Source organism: Drosophila montana, unplaced genomic scaffold (assembly GCF_035044405.1).
Source record: "Drosophila montana isolate Dmon_TW-CO22-7 unplaced genomic scaffold, ASM3504440v1 contig_1083_1, whole genome shotgun sequence".
NCBI classification, from domain to species: domain Eukaryota; kingdom Metazoa; phylum Arthropoda; class Insecta; order Diptera; family Drosophilidae; genus Drosophila; species Drosophila montana.
The window spans coordinates 1080746-1098116 of NW_026996074.1; the positions used below are offsets into that span (position 1 = coordinate 1080746).

Sequence of the window (17371 nt, forward strand, 5' to 3'; positions counted from 1 at the left end):
TGGTAACATTTGATCCAAATCTTATTAATATGGCACTATAAACATAAATAGCACGATAGGAAGAATCGGTCCAAAAATGAGTTTTTGTATGTCCAAGTATTCTGTTTACAAGGGTATTGGATCTTCGTCGTGTCAAAGATACCTGTAAATTCTCGTTTATAATAAAATTATTATAAGCGACTGAATTAATGATTAAATCACATTATAGAATCGAAAAAGTTAATACTCCTGAGATTTTACGTAATTATTTATTTAAAAAATAATAATAATAAATGTCGTATATGGTGTGTGTTTGTGTATGTGACCTGTTTGACGTTTTAAATTTTGTCAGAATTTCGTTTTAATCTGCTTGGCGAGTTATTGGCAAGAGCAAAGCAAGATGCGAAGCGGCATGTCAATGACTTTTGTTATTGAAAAGTGGTTCAACAGCGGTTGCGAATTAGGACCTTTCATTAAACCTCGTCTTAGCCTGCGCTCTGGCCCAAAAATTGAGATTCAAGAAACAAATGCATAGATGGTCAGTAACAAAAATTTGCTTCGTATTGTCACACACTTTCACTTGAGGGGATAATTTTGCTCAACTACCATTCTATTCTTTTGTCTGCTTTTGACATTCAACGGAAAAAGAAAGTGTTGCCTGCGTTTCATATTGACAAACTTATGCTAACACATTAATTATTTTCCATCGCTCCGTTTTCACTTGGCACGCATGCAAATTAGCACAAATGCCGCATGCAATAATATGGAAATGTAAAATGACTTTTTAAGTGGGTCCGCGTGGCATTCTGTCAGTTATTTTGTCGGTATTTTCCTGCCAATACTCGAAATCGCAATTTATTAAGGCGGAGCGCGAATTTGAACCATGTCCATATTGTCATATAGTCCCATTAAAGCTGTTGAACAAAGCAACACCCAAATGTCGCTCTCTGGTCACATTTCTAGTATCACTAGCATACTATGTTACTAACGAATTGGCCGTAAATATTGGCGTGTCCATTGTAGTTATCTAGTGACCGAGCAGCGAGACGGAAGTTCATTCACCAGGTCCAAGCCCAGACACGAGCCCGAATGTCCGCGTTCGAGTTCGGACTAAAGACTTGTGTATGTTTGTGTGTTTACTGGCCAATGTCCGGAAATTTGCATAATTTGCAATTGCTAGCTAAATAAATAGCCATATTTTAGACGCCTTTATATTTCATAAGACCTCGTCATTATCAACATTATTATTATTATTGTTATTATTATTGCTGTCAACGGTTGCGCAACCTACTCGAAACACCGCCCGGCGCTTAACTATTCAAAATGCCACACAATCAGTTGCATTGATTTCCCAAAGACTTGAGTTATAGACCAAGTAGACAATAAACAACAAAGGGAAAATCATTGGCCCACATTGTTGTTATTGTTGTCACAGCTGCTCCACCATTTCTTATTCAAATTGTAAGCCAAGAAAAAGTCTCACGCGCTCCACTCGTCATAAAAAAAAATGCCGAAACACACAAAAATCAGCTTCGTCGCCGCCATCGACGAGTGTGTTTAGATTTTAGTTTGTTGTTGTTGTCACTTCTGTGGGCTTTCCGGCTTGGTTGTTTTTTATTACGTCACGACTCCGCAATACGTTTGACAAATTTATTTTTATTAAAGGCAATTTCTTTGAAAGACATGAATTGAATTTCGCTTGATTAAGATATTTTTTTTAAGTGCGTTCCTTGTTGCCGACTATTTTTGTTGCTCTTTGGGGGGTTTTTCGGGAATGTTAAAAGAAATAAGTGATTTTTTACTGTCCAGTATGTATATAATAAAACTGTTTGTCCTGATTGACGGACTGACTGATTGATGACCAACACACAGTTCAACCCCAACGGGGTTTTCCTTCACACGTTCCAGACAAAACCGTGTAGAAACTACAAGTATCGTATACAAAAATATGTGATTGGTTCCATATTTCTATGTTATTAAATCACAAATATAAGTGACCAATCGGCAGTGACCGTGTGACAGTGACAGTGACAGTGACAGTGACCGACTAGGGGACACTCGAATCTTTAACTAACAAAACATGATGCTCAAGCTCAAGCTTAACACATTTTTACCTATTTGATTGTTAAAGAGATACTTGCGCTTTGCTTGCTGTCACGTGACTTGCCAACGGTCTCCTTAATAACTAATGTTCCTGATGACATTTTCCGCAGTCATAGAATATTAATAGATTCGCAAAAAGGCAACAACCTTTTGTTTTGAAGATAATTACCTTTTTACCCATTTTCAATCAGTTCGGGGTATAAAAACAAATACTATAAAACAGACTTGTAATGAACGAAATAGGCTTTCTTCCTTGTATCCACAAAAAGAGAATTCCCTAAATTAAACATTTTCTAGAGTATTAAATTTGAAATAAATAATTGAAAATATTTTTTATTTTACCAAAATGTAAACCAAGTAGATTTTGAATCGTTATAATCGAAACCATGCAAAATCAAAAACGTGTTAAAAAGACCTACTTAAAACAGAAACAGGTATAAATTAAATTTGATTTCAATTTTTTATATGAATTCCTAGTTGAACACCTTTCGTCAAAACATTCATAGTTATTTGCCATTTCATTTACAAAATACACAACAACAGCTTTTGCAAATATTTTAAAATTTCGCTTTCGTCAAAACTAAAACGGCAACAGCAACAGAAGAAGTAAGAATGCTAAAATCGGGAGTGCCCGACTACGAGATAAGCTATACGCCAAAAAAAAAAACCAAAACCAAGTGTTAACATCGATACCTATCGAGTTTGGAGCAACGGAGTAAGATGTCAATTATTCGAAAAAACATGATCTCCGCTTCTTCCAAATATGATCTCTAGCTCTTATAATCAATGCGATCGGACAGACAGACATACTGAAATGGGAAGATCGACTAGGCAATTGGATATGATCGGGGATATGTTCATGCTTTAAGGGGTCTGTGGAGCCTCCTTCTGCCTATTAAATACATTGTCATAAATCATAATACCCCTTTTGTAGCCATTTTCAATAGCTACAGGGTATGAAAAACAGCACAGAGAACAGAAAACCGAAAAGAGCTGATTAATGCAAAACGTGGCAGTTGGCACAACTTGTCACAGATTCCATTAGGTCATCGCCGCATTTGCATATGTTCGCAGAATCAAAATGTATATGCCATGCGTTGTCTCAGCAATGAATGCGCATGCAGAAAATATACTCACATTTGGACTACGAGCTGGGAACAGGGAACTGATATCAGCTGTTGAGCCGCTCAGTGGTGTGGGAAAAGCAAAGAAAGTGGCGCAGGTGGCGCAGATGCCCAGCAGCAACTTTCCTTGGCAGAACTCTTTGCGAAGACGCAGGAAAATTGGCAGTCATTTGTAAACAATGTGCGAAGCTGGGTGCGACGGTATGGGGGGCGCGGCCAAGTATACACAGCCCGTATATCTATTGACTTCTCAGCGTGGTCAGAAATAAAAAATACGCGCCGCGTGACCCACTTTCAAGTAGTGTTTTTGTTTGCTTCTTTTTTGTGCTGTTGCCGTTTGTTCCAAGTTTCACGCTCCTCGTACATGTATGTATGTATTTATATACATATATATATATATGTATGTATATATATATATATATATCTATGTCTCGGACTGTTTGTGCTTGAGTTTCTTTCCAAGCAACAACAAGTTTTTAGGCAAATTAGCAGCCAACAGCTGCACAAGTTATCGGCGTCGCTCATTGAAAGTTGATTAACCACTTACCAACTACTTGTAGCCACAAAATATTGCAGATTCGAAAAAAAAATTTTTTTGTAAGCATCTCTTTTTTGTTAAAACATAAACAAGCAATAGTAAGCTATGATAAAAGCTTATGGATCAATGAGCTTCAGAGGTACATATATGTATATACATATATTTACTAATATATATTGCTATCAAAGTGGGTCAAGTAGTTTTGGTTCGATTTACTTATTTATTTCTACCTATTGTACTTATGTATTGTTATAGCTGGCAAAATTGAATTTGAATTTAATTGCTAATAAAATGTGCTAATGTATGTGTCTCTGTGTGTCTACGGCTATTTTAAAGTCATTTTATGTTGAAAATGACTCTTCAATTAATATTTGCTGTCTTCCGCATCTAGTGCCAAAGTCCAAAATGTTGCACAAACTCCGTGGTAATAGCTTAGGATGCTGTACTATTAAATACCCTGTTAATAATTGTACTTATAAGATCTGAAAACAGTGGAATTGCATGCTACCGCACTAATAAACGTATATACCGGTTTTTAATCATAGTGCGGCGCATAATGCCCGATGTCAGGTGTTCTTATCTGCTTGCCATGCTGCTGGCTGGTTTTTTATGCTACGGCATTATAGTGACTCAGCAGCTTTTGAGGCAGCAACAATGTTGCAGCAGACGTGGTCTAACTGCACTTTGTTGCCATTAGTTAAGCAGTTGACTTTGTAGGCAATGCTAACGGATGTTGGCTCAGCTGCTTGTGGCAGTCATTTGTCCTTTGTCCAGTCACTTCACTGCACATTTGAAAGAGAGAGATATAGAGAGAGAGCGCGATAGAATGTGACGGAGACAGTACTCGCACGATATGCACACGTTAGAAAAAGTGCATTAGATAGCCCTGTAACAGACCCTGTTTCCGTATTCGCATGTAGTAATTCGTAGATAAGGGCTAATTGCTGACGTTTTATGACGTAACTGACCAAACTCTTTGGAAAGTAGATCATAGGCACAGCCATTACATGTTCACTTTTGTAAAACCCCCATTCGTTCCTTTTGTATGCATTGCAGCTTACAGACGAAGTTGTGCGAAAGAAAGGCGAATACCAAAAACATTTGGAGGGCTACAAGGCGTTGCGCACGCGCTTTGAAGAGCACTACATAAAAGGTGAGTGCCCCCTGGCGTTTTGTGCACTGGCAAGGGTGTTAGTATTCGAGCTATTTGTTTTTACAGCACCAGGTCGAAGCGGTCGCAAGCTGGATGATGTGCGAGACAAATATCAAAAAGCCTGCCGTAAATTACATCTTACACACAATGAGTACGTGCTGTCCATCACGGAGGCCATAGAGGTGGAAAAGGACTTTCGCACAGTGCTGCTGCCGGGTCTGCTAGAACATCAGCAGTCAGTGCAGGAGAGCTTTATACTCTTATGGCGCAACATACTTTTGGAAGCGGCACAGCATGGCGATTTGACAGCCGACAAATTCAAAGAGATACAAAAACGCATCGACACTGTGATAAGCAGCATAAATCCGACGGAGGAATATGGAGAATTTACAGAGAAACACAAGTAAGTATTATACTGAATCTACAATACATAGCTCTATCTTAGCGTGTATACCCCGGCCTTGCCGCTGATACGTATAAAATAAATTCTCTCTAAGATCTTCAAAAATTAGTTTGAAACCGATCGGACGGTAAGCCAATTTACCACTGTTGCGGGCAAAATTTCCTAAATCGCTGAAACACGTATTCATTAAGTTTTTATGTAGAGCTTTGAAAATAAGTTTGAAGCAAATCGGACATGAGTTAAAACTACCCCAAAAAAATCTTAGAATCGCATTTCTACCGAGGATATTTTGATTTTGCGAAAAATGTGAAACACGTCTCAAAAGATTTTTCATATAGATCATATAGATTGGAAATGAATTTGAGCGCAAAACGTCACCCACAAACTTTTTGACCCCCATTTCCACCAAGTAGGAATGCATTTTGTGTGTGAAACACCCCTAAAATCAGTTTGAACAAAGATCTTTGAAAATGAGTTTGGTTCCAATCGGAAGGTGAACAAACGTTTTTTCGCGATTTTTCTAACGTGGATCTTCATCACATAAGGTAACTACAGTGCAAATTTAAGCTTTCTCGCTCTTACGGTTCGGGCTCTGTGTTGATCACCAATCAGTCAGGACAAACAGTTTTATATATACTTAGAAATAACTGTTTGTCTTGATTACACCTTCCTGGTGGAGAGTCAAGGCTCGTAGGAGCCACAGTTAAATTTTCGTCCGATCGGTTTCAAAAAATAATATTGTAAAATGCATGCAAAATTTTTGCTTTGAACTTATTTCGTTTTCCCCAATGCGAATTAATTTTATTTTAAACAATCTATTAAAAATTCATTAATATTGACATAGAAAATATTAAAATGCGATATTGGAAAATTAACCCCACAGGTGATAAATTGAAAAAGGATAATAACAACTTAAAGCTTTTCATCCGCTTGACCCTAAAATCATTTTTAGCTTGTAAGCAAATTGTAATTAGACACGTGAAGTTGTAAGCTAGCTTGAGTAAATTTTGTTTTTGCCCCGAGCTAGATCATCTATGTATAACTAATATGTTATTCTTCGTTCTTACTCGCAGAACTTCACCCACAACTCCCTTGCTCTTCCAATTTGATGAAACACTCATCGAGGACATACCTGGCAAGCTAACAGCAAGCACCCTGACCGTGGACAATCTAACCGTCGATTGGCTTCGTACACGCCTGCTCGAGCTGGAGTCGGCAGTGAAAGAGTGCCAGGAGAGACAACTGAAGATGATTGAGCATGTAAATGGCGGCTCGCCGGTTGCCAATGGCAGCGTCATATCCAACGGCAGCAGCGCTTCCAACGGCATACAGTCGAACAAAGATAGTCAGAAGTATGTAGCTAACAATATCAGGTCACCAAAGATTTGAATTCAACCGTTTATTCCACATTTGCAGTCGCCAATCAAAGGACCTCAATGCGCTGCGCTGCCAAGAGAAGCAAAAACAAAAACTGGTTGATATGATCAAGTGCGCACTGAACGAGGTGGGCTGCGAGGAGCTGCCGTCCGGCTGCGATGATCATCTGTCGCTAGAGCAGAACTTTATCGAGCATGGCTTTAACAATGAGCAGCAGGTAGGTCTTATTTCCTGTTAGTAGTCCCACATGAACCTGGGCGATGGTTAGCTTTAAGTCGTAGTGGTTTGAGTCAGCATCAATGATCGACTAATCGTATGACATATAAAACTATTTCTACCCTTCTGGATGCCGCCCTCTGCCACACATCCATACATACACATATACACACAATTATCGCAATCCACTATTGTAACCCATACTGATGAATATGCGACGCTGCAACAGCGCTCCAATTCCACTAACTCTCCAGGCCTGAGTATAATGAATGAGCTGATGCGGCGTGGTGGCGTTCTCACGCTACTGCGAGGACGAGGTCGCCATTTCAAGCGCAAGTCGACTCCACAGCCAACTACGCCCATGGCAAGAGCACGCCAAGGTAGATTCTCGAAGCTGCAGCCCCGCTCACAAAGCCTGGGATCGCTGTCGGTAATTACGGATGCGCGTAGTCCTGCACGTTACGAGCCAGTTACTAACCCACTGCGTCTGGCGGTCAGCGTACACTATCTCGGTGAGGAGTTTGTGTTGAGCGCGACACCGCCGGCGCTGCCTCGATTACGGCGCACGCAATGTTCCATGTTGTGTTTGGGCGAGGACGACCAGCCGCTTGAGCCGTTGCCAGCGGCCTCGACCAAGCCCACGCCCTTAAACATATTAACCAATGCTGCCATTACTAACACTAACAACAACCACATCTATGCGGACGTGGAATTGGACAACAAACCCTCAAGCGCTCTAGTCGATGCGGACGCAGACAGCATTGTTAGCGAAAATGATTTGGCAGTAAAGCGTCATCAGATTGAGATTGAAATCAATCAGGTTGAATCGGACGAATCACAGGCAGCGCCACAGGGCTCTATCGATGCGCACCTGGACCAGATTGACGAGCTCAATCGCGTACTGGACGATCGCTTAAAGCGTAGTATGCAGCCCATAACCCCTGGAGATGTAAATGCCATTGAGAGCGCCGATGATATACCTGTGCAATCACGCCAGGTTGACCCGGATACCGGTAGCCAGGCCAAGCGCAGCTCCAGTTCTAGCTCGGAGTGCCGCTCCTCGCAGCTAAGCTCCAAAGAGGGTGGTCAATCCAAAAAACGCTCACTGTCCTTCACGCAAAAGTCCATTAGTAACATAATAAGCAACATTAGGGAGTTCTCCAAAAGCCCATTAGCACGCATGGCCAAAAATGCGGCTCTTAACGAGAAGCCAGATACTTCAAGGCATCTAAGAGAGCCGAGCCAACTGTCTAATAGCAGTGAATCTCACACTCAACACAGTAATAGTAACAGTATTCACATAAATAACAACAACAATCGTAATCCCTGCCAATCGACAATCATTACCAGCACCATAACAACGACCATAACAACCACATCGAAAATGACGCCGTCCAAGGAAACCTCAAGACTGAAATTCAAAGTGCCAAAAATACAAAAGAAATCGAAAGCCATACGAAACACATTTCGTACCAAACTGCTCAGCTTTCAGATGAGACGTTCCAAGCCCTGCAAGCAATGTACTAAGCGCCGACGCATTCATCCCTGCAAAAGCGTGTTTGACTTTGCCAGGGAGTTCGAGACAAATCCACTAGAGCAGGCCGAGCTGGAGCAGTTCTGTAGCTGTCCAGCACCGGCGCAAAAAACAAAAGCAAAAGCCATGCGAATGTCCTGCCAAAAAGAGCGATCCTTTGAAGTGCATAGTTCCGAGGAACTGGACGATGAAGAGGAGGACGCCAACAACGACAGCAGCAGCGACGATGTACTCAGCATAAAGGAGCATTGCTATTGTGTGCCCAGCTTGGCGGCGAGTGTGAGTAGCGAGCCAAGGTCGAGATCAACATCCAGGCCAATCCTCCAACAGTATCTTAATAAGCACTGTCGCTAGAGAGCGACACACCACCTCGCCTGATCTATTCGTAGTCGCAGCCTGCATGTTTTTTGATTTGCATGTTCAATTTTCTGTTCAACTTTTGCCTTCAATATTGAATGCGTAGAAAAGGCTTGACAAAAGATATCAAAAATAAAACACATTGCGCACTCTAACCATTTATTATTTTGAGCACGAAAACGCTAATGCGAGCGAGGACCTCTTATAAAGTACATACATATATATATACTTAAATTCGAAAAAAAAACAAGTAACCTTAATTATTTAAAACTTTAAAAAAATGAAAAACTATTTGTTCAAGAGTATGCGAATTTAAAATATTAAATTTTATCGTGAAAGATACCTTCTGAACGCATTTTATACGCATAAAAAACTAAGACTAAAGTAAAGACTTCTTTAACACAAAATGTTTAACAATATTTTTTGTATTTTTAAGAACCCAAAACCCAAAATTTTGCACAAGAAATAAATCATTCCACTAAAATTTTTGTTAACTTGATGAAAGACCCTTGAATCTACTGCTAAATATACTTGTGCGTATCAAGAGAGGGACACATTTAAGAGTTAAGAGCATGGACGCAGTCCAAATATTGAATCAGTTTTCTCAGATCTCGCGTGCAGCCAAGACGTTTAGCGCCAGACGTTTTATCTGTTAAGAATATACCTACATACATATATACATATGTATATGGTACATAGGTGGAAATGTTTGGCGTCTGTTTGGCCAGAGAAAAGTTGGAAATAATTTTCTTCTAATAGAAATAGAGTGCGCGCGTGTTTTGCCTTGGTATCAAGAGTATTGCGCAAATAGTTGAGCTTGGGCCCTCATCATGAGTAGCACCGCTTCCGGCGAAAACCACAGCTGTAGTGGCAGTACCAATGGCACTGCAGATAGTGCAATCTTTGAGTCTATGGTCTTTGCCGGTCGCCCAGTGCCGCCGGTGCGCAGGAATCGACCTAAATCGAAAATGTTTGTAAGTGACTCAAAGGCCTTGAACGTAAACATGTAATTTTTTTATAAACGAAGTAATAAGTAATAATTATGCATCAAACTGTAATTAATTTATATATTTTGCATATATATATATGTCTGAATAATGCTTTTTTGGCATTAAATGCCTCTGCACTCTCGTCAGAGATATTTCCACCCACACACTTCCGTTTGGACATGAAAATGGAAATGGAAATGGCGTGCTAAATATTTTATTTGTGCTTTGCATGTTTGACTAACCTGAGAATAGATATATTTCTAAAATGTATTTAACTAATCGTTGCTATCATACTGCTTTCAGCTCTCGCTATCTACGAATCGACCACTATATGAGGAGGAGTGGTTCCATGGCGTCCTCCCTCGCGAGGAGGTCGTACGTCTGCTAAACAACGATGGTGACTTCCTGGTGCGCGAAACCATTCGCAACGAGGAGAGCCAAATTGTATTGAGCGTCTGCTGGAATGGCCACAAACATTTCATAGTGCAAACGACTGGAGATGGACACTTTCGGTTCGAGGGCCCTCCCTTTCCCAGCATACAAGAGCTGATCATGCATCAGTATCATTCAGAGTTGCCGGTTACTGTTAAATCAGGCGCGATTTTGCGACGACCCGTGTGTCGTGAGCGCTGGGAGCTAAGCAACGATGATGTGGTTCTCCTGGAAAAGATCGGCAGGGTATATGCACATTTATCTATTGATCTGCAATTGGAGCTTATTAAAATGTAATTTTCTTAGGGAAATTTTGGAGATGTCTACAAGGCCAAGTTAAAATCTACGAAACAGGATGTGGCTGTTAAAACCTGCCGCATGACCTTACCCGACGAACAAAAACGCAAGTTCTTGCAGGAAGGTCGCATCCTGAAACAATATGATCATCCAAATATTGTCAAGCTCATTGGTATTTGTGTGCAAAAACAACCTATTATGATTGTCATGGAATTAGTGCCTGGTAAGCAAATATACATATTCAAATATAATTAAGCAATTCATTTATACAATCCCATTTTAAAACTGTTTAAAATAAATAGAAAGGGTTTATATGTGGGATGCCAAAAGTTAAATACATTTGCAGACAGACTTACAGATACGCGATTTATTTCATATATGTATATATTTGGGAGCCTTGTAAATCTATATGATTGATTACAATCAAGTTATATTGGATCTAACGATATTTAAAACATCACTTTTTAGGTGGCTCCTTGTTAAACTATCTACGCAAAAACTCTAATGCTCTGTCCACACGCCAACAGATGGGAATGTGTAGAGATGCGGCTGCAGGTAAGATTTACATCTACCTAGTTGTTACTTGGGCTAACCGGGACATTGATTTAAGGCATGCGATATCTCGAATCCAAGAACTGCATACATCGCGATCTGGCAGCTCGAAATTGTCTTGTGGACTTCGAGCATAGCGTAAAAATATCCGATTTTGGTATGTCACGCGAAGAAGAAGAATACATAGGTGAGTACAACAACCGTCCTAAGCTGATGCTCATTATATCTGAATCATAATGAACCAATAAGCCATCCAACTAAATTTATTCTTATTGAAATAGTTTCTGATGGCATGAAGCAAATACCAGTTAAGTGGACCGCCCCCGAAGCGCTTAACTTTGGCAAATACACATCACTCTGCGATGTTTGGTCGTATGGCATTCTTATGTGGGAAATATTCTCCAAGGGTGATACTCCATATTCAGGAATGAGCAATTCACGTGCCAGAGAACGCATCGATACAGGTACAGTATATAGTCAACACAACTCTTATTAATCAAAAAATATCGCCTTGAGATAAATAAAGAACGACTATAATTAACTTTTGTAAGTAAACATAACAGATAGGAATATATCCGTACCGTATTGATTTTAAAACTCGAAAAAGAGAACTGGTAATATGCAATACTTAATGAATATTATCTAAATTAGCAGTAAATTTTTGTATACCCTTGTTGAGGGTATTATAGAAATGTGTTGCGCATAGAAGGCGATCTACGAGCCTTGGACCAATATATAATATAGTTTCCAGAGGATCGAAAGGTTAAAAATTAAGTTTTTGTATGAAAAATGTTTTTACTTATCAATATATCTTCACTATGCTTCTTACATATAAGCAAATTCTTATCAAGATCTCACAACTATATGGATATACTTATAAGCAAGAATCGGTATCTAATATATTTTCTGCAAACTTCACCATTTACGAAATATTTCTCATATATCTGTAAATATCTGTATCTGTATCCTTAGTTAAATGTAACTTATTAAAAATCTTTGCATACATTTAATTTCCCAATTGCCATAGGTAGGCAGTTAGGTATACTAAAGTGGAGGCATTTTTATGACGTTCATAAATTTTCTAGCTAATATTTTTACCAGACATTGAACGAGTTTTTGTTGATGCTATAAATTTAAAATTAACGCGAAAAACAATGGTGACTCAAACGTAACACACCTTATAGAAAACTTGTACATGTACCATATTTCGAAGTGAAAATCCTTTAAGTAAATAATTTTTAAATCATTTTCTAAAGAGCGGTACCGCTTTTTACGCATGTATCTGAATAGATAACAATTTTGTAAAACACGTTCTGTGAATACTTGGTAATATGATGTTTTTATGATTTTCACTGATTTCCGACATTAAAGTCTGTGGGTCCAAAGTTCTCAGGAGCATTTTTAGTTATTTTCCTATTTCTATTAACTTGAATGTATTGCACTTTTACATTTTCAGGGTATCGAATGCCTACCCCGGAGAACACGCCGCCGGAAATGTACCGTCTAATGCTTAAGTGCTGGGCTGCTGATGTCGAGTCTCGTCCGCATTTTGATGAGATCTACAACGTGGTTGATGCGCTTATCCTGCGCCTGGAAAATAGTCACTAGGCGTAGCAGCAATTCAATATATTCTGCAGCTGTAATTATTTCTAAAGCATACTCAATGTAGTTCTTAGTAAGCGCTTTTAAAGTATGAAACGTTTTAGAACTAAGCAACGAAATGCCTGTATTTATAAAATATAGTATACATACATTATAAGATAATTACCTATATAAACATATATATTTTTAGCACATACACGATATTTATATAAATATGCATATATTTTATAGTCGTGTAACTGTACATTTTTACATATATGTGTGCCTGCTTGAGTGTATATGCATGTATGTGTGTATGCATTTGCGTGATCCTGTCCGATTTGTCGTAACGAATCCTTATTGTGCCAAAAACAGCAGTAAAAGAAGCCAGAGAACTTTTCGAAACTCAATGTGTGCTTGGTGAACTCCTAGCTTATGCCCTTGAATTTATAATTTTAGTAGTTGGTATTTAAGTTAAAACATTTGTAAATTATTCAGTCTTGCTGTTTCCTGTTCCTTTATGGGGTCTTGAAATGGCTTTTTATTAACTTGTATATTTATTTAATGCTATTTACATTTATACTACATTTACAACTTTATTAATATACATTCAAGCTCTAATTTTAAGCTCAAATATTTGCATGACTGTAAATTTTGTGCAATAAAATGTAAAAAAAAAATGTTCAAAATAGTATATTTATAAATAAGTATAAAGTTTATCTAAAGCTCTTTGTTAATTGCCAATGGAACGTCGGAAAACTCCACTTTGGTATAGAATTTCTTAAGCTCGTCCTTTAGCTGTAAACTGTGCGCCCAGTCCACCGTTTCGCAGACGACTTTGACCTCCACCGTATAAATATCGCGTAGCCAGGCTCGTTCATGCATAATGTCCTTAATTGATACACCTACTCGAACAAGCCGCGCACATAGGTCATTTATGCCTCCGGGACGATCACTGACCTCCACATTGAACTTGACCAAACGACCCTCAGCTGCCAGACCACGCTCCAGGCATCGACCAAAGACTGTGGTGTCTATATTACCACCGCAGAGGAGCACCACAACTCTGGAAATCAAATCAAGTATGAATCATTATGGAGAAGCTAGGGGCCTTGACTTGGAGATGCGCACCTCTTGCCCTTTAGATCATCCAGATGGCCAGCAAGTATGGCAGCCAGTCCAGCACCGCCAGCACCTTCCACCACGCACTTTTCCTCCTCCACTAGACGTAAGATGGCCACCGCTATCCACTCCTCTTTCACCACCACCATGCGGTCAATTAGTGGCAATGCTGTGGCGTATGCGTTAACTCCGACCTTGGGAACGGCCAAGCCATCAGCTAACGTGTTTTTGATGGGCGTGCTTATGGGCCCTTTGTGTTCCATTGCACGTGTAAAGCTCGCACACTTCTCTGATTCAACACCCTAGAGAAATTTTTGCCTATCCATTGAACAAGAGTCAAGTAAATTTTTGTACTTACAATTATTTTTGTCTTGGGCGAGAGCGCTTTAACAGCTGTCGCAATGCCTGCGATAAGTCCACCACCGCCCACCGGCACCACAACTGCATCTGGCTCTGGCACCTGCTCCAGAATTTCTAAGCCAATGGTACCCTGTCCGGCCATTATGTGCGGGTGATCATAGCCATTTACATATAGCAGTTGTTCTTCTCGTGCCATGCGCATGGCCAACGACTTAGCCTCCCCCATATCCTGGCCCTCAACTACCACGCGAGCTTTGTAATTGCGACACTTTTGTATTTTCATAATAGGAGCTGCTTTTGGCATCACCACGGTGACCGGTATTGATAATTTCCAGCCATGGTAGCATAATGCCAGAGCATGATTTCCCAACGAGGCACTGATTACTCCCATGCGTTTTTGCTCCTCAGACAGGCAGAGAAGTGTATACCTCGCTCCCCGCTCTTTAAAGCTAGAAATTAAATTATTTAAACGTTGCTTTTTAATTGCCGATATGTGCGTGGTTTCCCAGATATTTTGTCGGTACGTACTAGGCAAATGATAATGCCGTATCACGCCTACTAAGTGAAACTAATTAGCAAAAAATTAATTTGATCATTATTATGAATTCAGCTTACTGCAATCTTATCGGAGTTAGTGTTTAATATTTTCTAAATTGGAATCGAATTCAATTACGCCATTATAAATAAGTATTTTACTTGATAACCCACTTCAGCCAATGGAAGGTTCAAGACAAAAATATATAATCACGACTAAAAACGTTTAAATTAATTCAGGTAGTTTAACTATTAGTTGAACAGCTATTATTATACAATTAAAAATCATATAAAGCACAATCAATCATTAATTTCGGTGTGTCTATTAATCTAATATGCGCCCATTATTTGTACAAATCTTATCGCTAAACGGAAAATCTCATTCCAGACTATAACCATTAATATGTACTAAGTCAATATTATAAAGAGTTCTATAAAAAAGAAGATTCCGTTTGAGTACTTTGGACCTACGTCTATTAGTTATACCCTGTAGCCATTAATGGGTACAAATTGGTATGATGATTTATTGTATGTAACAGGCACAAGGTGGCTTCCCCAACCTCATGAAAAAAAAAATATATATATTTATATATAAAATAAAGATATAGATATGTGTACATGTCTTTCTGTTCGTCCGTCCAAGATAAAATTTCAAATATATATTCTTGTCTATCATACGCAAAAAAATATAATAGTATCGAAAAATATCGGTTTCAAAGTATATATAACATACAGAAGTCATATATGTTATACAAATAGTTCACATTTAAAATAACACAAACCGCACTCCCAAAAGCGTGACCTGCCCTTTGATATATGTATATTCGAATTTATCAAGCCCCAAAACATTCTAATAGATTGGAATGCAGGCAACGAAATCTTTTAAGAACGCTTTTTCTTAAAGTGCGGGCTAATGGAAGACGAGCAGCCTCTTCCCAAAGAGAGCAGCTTGCGACGTGCGAGCGTGGGTGTGTTTATTTTGTGTACACATGTATGTATTAAGGAATGTTGGAATGCTAAGCAGTAGGCACTGAATACAGGGTTCCTTCTAGTCGGGCCCTCCCGGCTAGATCACTCTTCTTTTTAAACAAGTCATTAGAATTTCAGATTAGAATTTACAAGATTATGCGACTAATATATACCTAGTATGAAGTTCTTTAGCTCTATTAACTGACTTACCTGCCAGTATATTGTAAAAAGTCCTTTTTCAAAAATAAATCCATGCCGTATGTGTCTGACGATGTGGACCTCTGCGAATGAATTATTAAGCTACAGTCTCGACATCATCTGATAACTTACTGGACACGGGGTGCGCTCCACTCCACCTTTTATCAAAAAGGCGGCCGATGTAACATCATGGAAAGAAATGCGCTGCGGATTTTTGGGATCACAGAAGGGATCAACGATTTCCTCACCTCCGCACGAGACATGTCGCGTTCTGCTTGGTGGAGCCACTATTTCCGACTTACTGCTCTCCACGGCACCATTTGCTTTATTAGCTGCTGGGCCATTCTTGCCATTCTGCGTTTCCCCTTTCCCCGGCTGTAACATGTTGGCGATATTCCGCTTTAGTTATACCGGTTCCGGCTTATTAATTTAAGTGGTGCCACTAGTGACGACGAGCAGCCGCGAACAACTGCACGGACTGAGAAGACCTATATACATTTATAAAAGCAAATCAACTGAAACGCAAAAGAACAGACATCTTTAGAATACCGAACACCAAATACACTTGCAGAAATATAGCGAATCAAATGAAATGTTATTGATTAGTCCGCTGTAGATAAGATTTTACCTAAATGTTTGTTTAAGAGCTCAGTTTTGAAACGATAATTCATATAGTAGCATATGATAATTTCGCTTATATGTGTGTTAAGTAAGTTACAAATAGATATTTAAGAAAGAAAACTTTTTATACACCATTCTGAATTTGACCGATGGTTGCTTGTCCTTGTGCTTGTGAAACTCCAGCATATATACTCCCTTCATGATAAGTACGGATCAAATCAAAATTAACATCATCAAGGCAGCTCTAAAACTGGAAATATAAAGGTTTAGGAGCAGTCTAAATGATCAAGCATATGTGGGCCTTATGTAAAGGGATATGTCTCCTGCAGTATGAAGCACGATTCATGAACAATTTATTATACCCTCTATAGGAGTAAAAAATATATATATGTATATATGATCATAAAACGGCACCTTTTGTGTCGATAGACCAGGCATTTTATGAGATCTCGCTTGGCGACCGCTGATAAGCCCCGATTTGTAACTATTAATGAATAACAACGATTATTGTATTTGCTATTTTAGCACCATCAATAGAGGCTCTGCCGTTCTCTCTGCCAAAACAGTTTTGGTGGGTAATTTGAGAGCCTATCGATAAGAACTTGCGTGGTAGTTTCACGCATATTTTTTTAGAACAAAACTATTCTAATGGCCAATGGGAGGAGCATAAATATAGTAGTAATTTCGGTCAGATGATCGATAAATATTTATCCGGGAAATTTGCGTCCTTAAATAACGTAAAGTAAACTTTATGTCACTCTGCATACTGATCTAAGTTTTAGGATAATGTCCAGATCTTGAGAGAAGATGGGACCCACAAAATTTAGATTCTTCGCAACATTTGCAGTGGTATCAGTCACGAGCTTTGTTCTACACCTCAATTCTAATTCACTATTTACATATTTACAAAACCTTCTTTTCTATTCTTTTGT

The 17371-nt window shown here is 39.1% G+C and overlaps 2 protein-coding genes across 6 annotated transcripts in view; one reads left to right on the forward strand and one right to left on the reverse strand.

Moving 5' to 3' along the window:
- FER (tyrosine-protein kinase Fer) overlaps window positions 1–13564 on the forward strand; it is a 32190-nt gene extending 18626 nt beyond the window's left edge. For 2 of the 5 annotated variants that reach the window (XM_064682560.1, XM_064682634.1), the window contains exons 4-14: window positions 4801–4897; window positions 4964–5300; window positions 6374–6652; window positions 6717–6894; window positions 7123–8706; window positions 10077–10451; window positions 10512–10725; window positions 10971–11057; window positions 11113–11241; window positions 11336–11518; window positions 12511–13564. In XM_064682560.1, the coding sequence (XP_064538630.1) occupies window positions 4801–4897; window positions 4964–5300; window positions 6374–6652; window positions 6717–6894; window positions 7123–8706; window positions 10077–10451; window positions 10512–10725; window positions 10971–11057; window positions 11113–11241; window positions 11336–11518; window positions 12511–12662 (3615 nt within the window). In that variant the 3' untranslated portion in view covers window positions 12663–13564. Of the gene's footprint in view, window positions 1–4800; window positions 4898–4963; window positions 5301–6373; window positions 6653–6716; window positions 6895–7122; window positions 8707–9473; window positions 9759–10076; window positions 10452–10511; window positions 10726–10970; window positions 11058–11112; window positions 11242–11335; window positions 11519–12510 lie in introns of those variants that run through there. The other 3 variants (XM_064682708.1, XM_064682767.1, XM_064682846.1) reach the window with 3 other exon arrangements.
- Window positions 13126–16290, reverse strand: Srr (Serine racemase). Its single transcript, XM_064683377.1, has 5 exons — window positions 15951–16290; window positions 15831–15901; window positions 14116–14566; window positions 13767–14059; window positions 13126–13701 (listed from the first exon to the last, which is right to left on the reverse strand). The coding sequence occupies exons 1-5, from the start codon at window positions 16200–16202 to the stop codon at window positions 13356–13358; spliced, it is 1413 nt and encodes a 470-aa protein (XP_064539447.1). The 5' UTR covers window positions 16203–16290; the 3' UTR covers window positions 13126–13355.
- Window positions 16291–17371: the final 1081 nt, after the last annotated feature.

Bases quoted from the DNA above. Each gene is read 5' to 3' on its own strand.
- Srr (XM_064683377.1), bottom strand. From the start codon at position 16,202: ATGTTACAGCCGGGGAAAGGGGAAACGCAGAATGGCAAGAATGGCCCA. The intron at 14,060-14,115 runs GTAAGTACAAAA...AAATTTCTCTAG, and splicing joins CGCCCAAGACAAAAATAATT to GGTGTTGAATCAGAGAAGTG. The intron at 13,702-13,766 runs GTGCGCATCTCC...TTTGATTTCCAG, and splicing joins GATGATCTAAAGGGCAAGAG to AGTTGTGGTGCTCCTCTGCG.